General features: G+C 38.3%; 1 protein-coding gene across 5 annotated transcripts in view; it reads left to right on the forward strand.

Annotated features, from left to right (window-relative positions):
- Nucleotides 1-6,817: 6,817 nt before the first annotated feature.
- Nucleotides 6,818-9,985, forward strand: part of LOC109512742 (discs large homolog 1-like protein) — a 134,537-nt gene continuing 131,369 nt past the window's right edge. For 3 of the 5 annotated variants that reach the window (XM_019864698.1, XM_019864699.1, XM_019864700.1), the window contains exon 1: nucleotides 6,818-7,227. In XM_019864698.1, the coding sequence (XP_019720257.1) occupies nucleotides 7,209-7,227 (19 nt within the window). In that variant the 5' untranslated portion in view covers nucleotides 6,818-7,208. The remainder of the gene's footprint in view (nucleotides 7,228-9,985) is intronic. The other 2 variants (XM_019864701.1, XM_019864702.1) reach the window with 2 other exon arrangements.

Consider the following 9,985-nt stretch of genomic DNA (forward strand, 5'->3'; position numbering starts at 1 on the left):
GGCCCCTGCCAGAAGGGAAAGGAATGAAGCCGCATAATGGGGGGGGGGGACACAATTTCTTGAAATATTACAGTAAAGGTGCTCATTCATCCAGAAAGTATGTTCTCCGCAGACCGCGGGGACAAATTAATGTCAGCATGTCGAACAAGGTTCACGGAGAAAGGCTACATGGAAGCCAGAACAAAATCATTTCGGTAGCAACGTCTAATCGAGGAAAATTACAACGGTGTGGAGCTGGTCGAATATTACACGTAAATATCAATTAAAAAAAAAAAAAAGGTGAAAATTTCTCTGAACAGTTGGCGCTATTAAATGTAACAATGAGAGAGAATTAGGCGACATAGCGAAGAAGGAAGAAAACAAAGCATGCAAATCTCCATGACGACAACATCATCATCATCAGACTGGTGCTGTGTCTGCGCATCGTCACGTTCTAATAAGACCAATTATATATATATATATATATATATATATATATAGTCTTTTTTTTGTATGTGATAAGCATACATAAGAGCTGAGACAGTTTCACTGTACATACGATAGGTGTGAAATATATCACATTTGAAATAACTCCTACTAATTGTGAATGTACTCATGCTTTCTGCAGTATACACTTACTCGACTTGAATGCTGCTTCTTCTGTTTCGTGACAAAAAGTTTGACCTCCGGGGAGAGGAAGATGCTCTTTAAGTTGGACAGTATTTAGTGACGGTTTACAGCACTATTTATTTATGTACGTATTTATTTATTTATTTAGTTCTTTATTTTCAAATGCAAGTTGAAATCCAACCACTTTTCATTTTTAATATTTATGAAGAGAATTGTAACTGCCCAAGTATATATATCATGTGTCTAGAATGCATTTTGCAGATGCTATCTGTACATACTATTTAAGATACCGTTTTTACCAAAAAAAAAAAAATATATATATGTATAAAATTGAAAACATGCTGTGCAGCAATGATTCCAAAGCTATTTTGGGCTTTGGAAAATACTTTTTTTTCAATATATAAGAAGTGTTTTGAATAATGTACTAAAGTCTCTATTGTACAAATAAAAATGTCACTCTTGGTAATCTGGGCACTTTACATTATAATGCAGTGAGTTCTTTTCTTTCTACCTGCTCATTTGTTTTTGTGTTTTTGTTTCATTTTTGTTACTATTTTGAATTAAAAATGAAAGGCTGATTAAGAAATAGAGCAGGTCACTGGGTGACGCCAATAAGAATGCAAAAATTAGGTGCAAGAATTCAGGACAGTGATGAGTTACGGAGAGGAAAAAATGTTTGTGGAGACAAGAAAAAGAGAGGGATTAAGTTGAGCTGTTCTTGGTGGATTTAATTTCGGGGCTTTCAGCATCTCGACAGATGCTTCATTGTCTAAATTTCCATTAGTGTAACAGCCTTCATCTTTCTGTATTCATTCATGATGGTTGGATGTATTGATGTTTAGCTGAGCTTTGTTTCACAAGACAGATTGTGTGGGTCCTCATGTCAGTGCTATGGAAATCCTGAAGGAAGAGCTTCTACACGAGCTTCGATATCCCAAAATGTCAGAATATTATCTCACACAATTAACATGGAAACGCATCCTGAAGGAAGTTTTATTTTTTTTTATATCACATCAGGTATAAGATCTCATCAACACACTCTGCTGAGAGAAATGGATCAACCGCCCACTTTGTTGCCATTTTTTTATTAACTGTTCAAGAAATGTATCCAACCATGTGTGTCAAACTAATTCAACTACTGTCATAGTCGAACGTTAAAATAACAAAACACTCTCTTCATTGATGAATGAGGAGGGTGTGCTGCCTGACGTCTTCTGACCTTAACTGTCAGCTATGTGGAAAAGGAAGTTTAAATCAAGACAACAACAACAACAAAAAAAAGAGCAGCAGCAAGCTATCCTGCAACCAGCACTAGAATCATTTGTAAAATTTGCAGGTAACTGCGGTGTCTGTTGAAATACTTGGTAAGACTGGCCGGTCTGGATACAACATTAGAACATCGAGTTTATCCATTTCAACTGTGAGAGCCCCGACACGGACCTATATTAGCAACTTCCTGTACAGTCTTCTCTTCTTGAGATGCCTTGTTGTGACTGTCCCTCTTTTTGAATCAGCAAAAAGCACAACCAAAAAACAACTGAACTGAATGTGGCCTGCCAGGGTCTCATGAGACAAGATGTTTGTGTCTTGTGTTTCCCCAAATTCTGGAGCTACCGGCATTCAAATTTGACCACAAACATAAGAATACAAAACTCTAGTTACAAACAAAATACAAAAATGTGGTTGAATGTATCCTTTACTCAACGGTAGTTGGGCATATGCTGCACTATTCTCTGGGATGTTACTGACCTCCCTTTGTGGAGTCCAACAATCAACAATAGACACACGCGTGCGCACACACGTTGATGAAAGTATAGCGTCCTTTGTTCCCCATCTTTCACATGCTAGTGTGGACTAAATGTTACTTTTGTGCCTTGATGAAACCCACTTCAACAATCCTGCATAAATTTCTCGGCACACTGACCGTGTAAGCCCCCAAATCCCACAGAGGCGGTCAATATGCTAGTGTGACCTAATCAATAACAATAGCAAAGCCTATGCCCATGACCTGCATTCAGCTGTGCTGTGTGTATGTGTGTGCGTGTGTGCGTGTGTGTGTGCATGTGTGTGTGTGTGTGCGTGCGTGTGCGTGAGCGTCTCCTTCTCTGTGTTAGTTTCCTATGATCATTCCTCCAGCACCCAGCCAGACATAGACATGATAGCCTATTTTGCCTACAGCCTGGTATACTAATCTGACCTACAGTGACTGACTGGGTATACATTGTCTGCAAAAGCATGTATGCCTGCAACCAAGTGGCCAGTACAGTGTAATCTCACCCCCCACCCCCTGAAAAAAAATGGCCACTGTGCCCACTCTATGCATCCAATGCACCGACAATGTTGATTTAAATGTTTTTGGCACAATGACTGGAAACTGACGGAAAAGGGTTAGAAAAACAGACTTGTGAATAGAGCAGTGAGTCAGATTTTCATCACTTTTGCACTCCTTCAACACATTTACTCTACAACAAACGCGTTTTTTTTTTTCTCTTTCATGAGTTCAATTCAGTAAAAACAGGACCAGGCTAAACATTTCATCACTTCTGAATGCATAAGGTGGGTGGTATATTTTCCAAAGTACCATATTTATTGTTATGGCTCATTCTTGCCAAGCTTCAAACTATGTAAAGTAAATACTTGTAGTGTGTCACAAAACCATTGGCAACAACAATGAGTGGGGTTTCCATGACATAAAAGAGAGACTTACTATTTCATTCTATCGGGGGGGAATGCATTTGGATGAACATTTCATTCATTTCAGGTACTTACATCTGGATCTAATTCACATTTTAGATGACAGCACCTTTTTGTTTGAACAGACTTATTTTTCATAGAGTAAACATTAAAAAAAAAAAAAAAATGTGACTTACATGTGTTTTATTGCCCATGGCATTTTACATTTATTATTCACTCAATAAATCGTGTCCAATGTAGACAATACGTTTGTTGTTTTTTTTTCTTCTTGCTGTGCAGCTTACATTTCAAAAAGGGGTGTAATCAACAAAGAAAGTAGCTGCCTCTGAGTGAATAACAAGCAATTGTGAAGTTGAAAGAAGAAACAATAAGAGCAAACATTGGTCATAGCCAGTACGACAGTACTTTTGTTTTGAAAACAATAATAAAAACAAGAATAAACAAACTATGACATTTTATCTGAAAGGAAGTAATAACAATACTCCTATCATAACAATAATTGTAAATAATAATACTAATATAATAATTATTACATATTATTATACTGGTTTCTTTTCCTAACCCGTTCACTGGGTAGCTGTTAATTTTTTTATCAGATTGGGTTACGTTTACCCAAAATTGGGTTAATACATTTGATCCAGGAGATTGGGTTGAAGATTGGATTTGGGTGGGCTCAAGAGCTGAAGCTGGTCACCATTTTCGACAATCTTAGAAGCTATTGGTGGAACTTGCTGTGGGGCTCCTGGCAAGGTGACAGTTGCTTCTTAGAAAATGTTGGTAGTAAAATCTCGATTGTGTGGTTTTTTTTTGTTTTTTTTTTAACCACAGCTTCAGAACAATGAAAATTGGTAACCCATTTCTTGGAACCTTTAACTCATCAGTTTTTTTTTTTTTTTTTGTTTTTGTTTTTTTTTTTACCAGTTAGTTGAACCAGTTGGAGTTTATAAAGTAAGTCATTATGTGGAAGACGCAAATGAACAATTATGATTACCGTATAATAAATGTGAGTGACAAGGCTTTGGACAAGAAAAGAGGTAATGTGGAGTTTGGAAATTGATGGAGCCGGTTAATGTTGCCGAGGTGAAAATACGGTCGGGTAATATTGAGTGTGAGGGCTGTCCAGGACAACACCCAGATTCGTAAGCTGTGGGGAAATAGAGACCAGGCAACTGTTGTTCGTGAATGAGAAACAGTCCACTTACGACACCACAGCCTCGATGGGGTGGTTTGGGTTCCAAGAGGAGAATTTCAACTTTATCAGTTTTACGTTTCAGATGAACCATGATTTGATTTCACACAGGATAAAATGTTTAGTTCGATTATACCTGAGAAGTTCCACAGAGTGTCAACTATTGAGGTAAGATAAGATAAGAAAACCTTTGTTGTCTCACAATGGAGAAATTCGCAATCTACAGCAGCAAAATTTGGAGGGAAGAAAGTAGGTAGAAAAAAAAAAACAGTGGAAAATACGATTCAATTTTGAGAAAATATTGCAATATGGAAGGAGTGAATGGAAAAGGTCGAAGAGATGAGCCTTGTGGAATACCTGTGGTAACTTGGTTGGGATCTGATTTGATAGATTTGAGCAGATTGATCTGTGAGATAAGAATGAAATCAGTGAAGGTGTGTGTGTGTGTGTGTGTGTGTGTGTGTGTGTGTGTGTGTGTGTGTGTGTGTGTGTGCGTGCGTGTGCGTGTGCGCGTGTGTGTGTGTGTGTTTTCAGCCTGGAAGTACGGCGGTCACTATTTTCAGCAAAAAAAAAAATGTGAAGGGGTATTGCACACTGTGCTCTCTACAGAGGTTTTGAAGCATCAATTACACTACAAATAAATACATTTGGATAGCAGCACAGTATGCATTCAACCTTAATGAGAAAGTCACACTTTAGGCCCAGTAATGTTCTCCGTGCACTCGTGTACGTTTTCTCCTTGTGCCGGCCGGCTTCCTCGCATGTTCCAAAATCATGCATGCTCGATGGATGAAATATAGAATTGTTTTTTTTCCGTCATCTTTGTGAATGGTTCTTTGTCTTAATGTGCCCTGCGACTGATTGTATTGTTATTGTTAAATAAGTCAATGTTCTAAAAAGTGTAATTAATTCATTCCCAGATGCTTTTGTTAAAAAACAACCTTTAAAAACATTATCAAGGACACACTCAGGACATTATTTCCTCTGAATAGGCTACACAAAGAATATGTCTCATGACATTTAATATCCACTTGTCACATGGGTGCAAAATACTCAATTTTTGGTGGGGCAGGCAAAAGCAACTAGATGAAATCATCTCTCACAGGTAAGAAAAAAAAAGGTCGCATACAGTACATGACAATTTTGGTCGCAGTCTTGTGGTCTGTGTGGGCGGAGGAACTCAGTGTGGGATCACTTAATATGTAAATCAGGCTTACTGGTATGGAAGGGTAAAGCGGAAATGCAAAATGGCTTGCTCACAGGGACATTTTTAGAAATAGGCATGGAACAAAAGATGCAATTGGCTATGTAATTTCACAGTTGTTGAGTGGGAAGGCACCCGAGTGATCCAACCATTTGTACACAATTTAAAAGTTCGTTTTCCAGAACATGCATTCAATTATATGTGACACAAGCTGTCTAAGGTTGCAATGGGTGTGCCCTTTACCGCACATACAACCAAATCCATGTGCATGCTCAAACCAAGTTTCATGGAAATCAGGGCCTCTCCTTTTGCTGTAATCCTGTTGACAGAGTCAAGCAGACGAACCGCACAAAAAAATAAAAATAATAATAAAAAAATAAAGAACCTTGTTGCCAGATGCAACGAGAGTTACATCACATAGGTATAGACTTGTGGGTGAGGGACACGCATTGGATAGTACGACTTTAATCCTGTCAAAACAATGCTCCATTTCATGACAGTGCTGGCAAACGCTTTCAGATATCTTCATGACATATATTTATTCATTTATTTATTTATTCATTTCACACAGACTGATATTGTTTTAAAAATATAATGCAATGCTCTAAATACTGATTAGTACTCCGTAGTGCGTGACTAAAAGTTGAAATGTTGATTTTCATCTCATGTTCATATTTTCTTTGTTAAATCCAAATATTCTCCGTCTCCTACAGATAGTGAAGGAATTACATCACGTTTCCAATATTTCTGGAGAGGAGTGTATGTCTGGATTTTTAGGCACTTTTGGAAGAGGACTGATGAAGTTGTCGTGAGTGCATGCCATAACTAAACTTTAGCAACTCTTCCTTCTAGACAAACTACAGTATACAAACATCTCCACTCTCTGTAAACCGAGATGTGTTGGGATTGACTGGGTGTGGATACAAAACCATTTGTCCCCTGTTGCAATACTTTGTAACATAACAATGCTGTCAAGCTACTTATTACGAATGAAACTAAAACCAGCTTAAACAGCATTTGGAGCTGCATGATGAAACCCTGTGGCGAGAGGCGTGTTGTGTGTGTGTGTGTGTGTGTGTGTGTGAAAGAGAGAGAGAGAGAGTTTTAAAAAAATGTCTCTCCGCACCACCTTGAAACCGGTCTGACAGTGTCAAGTCACCTGAGAGGAAAAAAAGAACTGTATAGTTGTTGAATTTATTTAAAACAGATGCGGGCATGAAGGTGAAGAAGTTTAAGTGCACGAGCTCAAAAGTCCCCGTGTTAGTCGTTTGACGTCAACACTTCGTTTCGAGCTTGTGTTTGTGTGTGTGTCTTAGCTTGGCATTTGTTTTTCTATGTATGAACTTTTGACAATTTTGTCGCGTGGCTGAAAAACCACGCCATCAAAACAATCGAGTGTGTCCGTTTGGCGTCCCCGTTTGGAGGCGGCAGGCAGTCCCGGCTGGGACGGACGCTGACATTTAGAATAACACAGCCGGTCATCGACTCCCTCCACCCTCGGGGAACAGCAACATGCCTGTGCGACAGAAAGGTAAAGAAAACGTTATTATCATTGTATTTAATAGTTGATTTGTTTCACTCTGCCTGCAAGAGTCGATTTAAAATAAGTGACTTCATCTCGAGTCTGCTGGCTGCTTTTGTGAAGTTCCACTTCGCTTCTCGAAGTGTTGGTCGCCGACTTTACCCTGATTATTGACTCACACACAAATACGTCGGGGGAATGTTTTTACTTTGCTCACACATGCTTCTTACTCTGTCACCACGACTACAGCATGCTGTTGTACTTAAATAACACAGGTGCATAACCACGACAGTGGTGGTGGCACTTTGATGGCATTTTTCAGGCTTCAAATTGAAGTTGTTACACTTGCTTTCCCTACACAGTCATTTACACTGCAGACTTGACGAGCATTATGATTTGGTGTTGTTTCGTGTGTGACAGAATTCAGGAGCTCCGTCAAAAAATGATGAATAAATGCAGTGTGATCACCACAATCCATCACACTGACCACCATCCAACTCATATACTACATATGTAGCATACAGGACAGGCGACGACATAATTGGATCCAATACAAGAGCTGTTTCAAACTCCAAGGAAGGAATTAATGATCAGTAGTAGCTCATCTGTCCTCACTGTTTCTCCACTCCATCACACTGTCTCTTATTGCATGCCTGCGTGTATTGCTCTGTGGTGGGCAGCAAAAATTACACGGCGCAGTTTAAATGAAAAACGGTAGGAAAAAATGTAAGGCAATAATATTGTAGTTTTTCAAATGTGAAATTTCACAATCAGACCTCTCATCCAAAGTTAGATGTGATAGATTCCAGCCCACCTGTGACCCTTATGTGGACAAACGGCATGGACAACAGATGAATGAACAATCAAATAGGTATTCATTTCACAAAAGCGTGTAATTGTGGTTTGAAATTTGCAGTGATGCGGAAAGTTAAACATCACTTCTCTGGAGTAAGATAACTGTCAAAAGACATATGCCTGATTAACGATTCGTGTCCGTAATAGTAATGAATTTATATGTTTTAATTATGTCCCCGTGACTGCTAATCGAAATGAGTATGACTTGAAATTGTTTGGGTTTGAAGCGTTGCGACCCATGGGCCAACTATTGATGCTGAATCGGTTCTGTCACTTTGTCGCTCAATACGGACATCTGTTGGATCTTAACTGTCATTGCAGGCAATTTACACATACAATATTATTTAGGGTATGTTTTATTCTTCATATCTTAATTTAAGGTTAAACTATTTTTACCTTTAAAATATACATAACATAATGCATAATACGTAAAAATCAGTGGAAGTGTTTTGATGTTGCTATGTAGCCTGCTTGTCTTTGAGGAATATCTATCTATCCATCTATCATGGTAAATTTCTATTTTTGAATTTTGAATGTTTTCACATCCAGGCGATTCCTTTTTTAAATTATTAAAATGTTTATGTTTACTCTATCAACTATTTAACATCTTTTAAGGAAACCTTTCTGATTGATAAAACATATCATGGCTTAAAATAAAATTCTGAGTTGCCTGATCCAACACATGCTTCATGGAAGCTTGATATTCAAAGTAGGACTGGACGATTATGAAAAAAAACCATCTAAATTATTTTGATTGATATTGAAATCACGATTAGTAAAACAATTATTCATTGACTTCAAAAAAAGAATGTATTCAATTACTCAAAACTATCATCAGAGGCTCGTGTCCATTCATCCCTGCGTGATGAACACATTATTCCTGAACACAAAATGACCTTGTAAATATAATGTAACATTCACTTCGCTTGCATATTCATTGTGCAATATCCTCATCTTTGATGCCTTGCATCTTTAAATACATTTAAAAACCTTGAAAACAATTAGCTTTATCTCTTTATCATACTCATGTTGTCTTATGTTATTTTCATGCCATGTCATGTGGAAATCTGTGTTGGGTCAACAAATAAAAGTCCTTGGATCTTTCTATCCTTGAATTTTAATGAAAGGAAAATTCCTTAAACATTTTAAAACTCTACTTTAAATATAACTTGAAAGTACAATTAGAAAATAAGTAAGTAGGTAAATAAAATTATCCTACAATAATAGTAATTGGAAAAAAAACTAAAACAAACACCGGCTGTCCCTGTGTGTTTTGGTCTCGTGGGCAGTGTGGTGCCGGACATGCATGGAGTACACACTTGAGGCTTCCTTATACTTGGGCAGGCAGTGACAGCACGGATGTCACTGCGGTAATACTGTGTGCAGTTTGCCTTTTTAGTCGCGCGCAACCCACATGCGTTGGTTTGATCATGTGTTGTGTTGGGGGGAAAGTGGCCCTCTTTCCCCACGTGTTCGTTGAATTTCGGACGAGGAGAATGTTAGTAATCCAAATATAGGCTGGAATCGATGAACAGTTTCTTCAAAGCTTTTAATAACAGAATATTCCTGGCATCAGTGAATTACAGACAATGACTGCGTGTCACGAGTGCGAAGCAGGAAGACATTCACATCATTTTTATATCATCAGAAGGGCGGCACCAAAGCTCAAATTGTGACATCATAACTTTCGTTTCTCCAAAACCAATTCTCAGCTTGTATCAACTAGCGCAGTGGTGTCAAACATACGGCCCGCGGGCCGGATCCGGCCCGCAAAGGACTTTAATCCGGCCCGCGAGATGATTATGTAAAGCAGTGGTGTCAAACATACGGTCCGCGGGCCGTTCAATCAGGCCCCACAGGATAATTTAAAAGTGAAGAAAATGCATAAAAGACACAGAATAAATATTTTTAA

This window comes from Hippocampus comes, unplaced genomic scaffold, assembly GCF_001891065.2.
Source record: "Hippocampus comes isolate QL1 unplaced genomic scaffold, H_comes_QL1_v1.1 scaffold172, whole genome shotgun sequence".
NCBI classification, from domain to species: domain Eukaryota; kingdom Metazoa; phylum Chordata; class Actinopteri; order Syngnathiformes; family Syngnathidae; genus Hippocampus; species Hippocampus comes.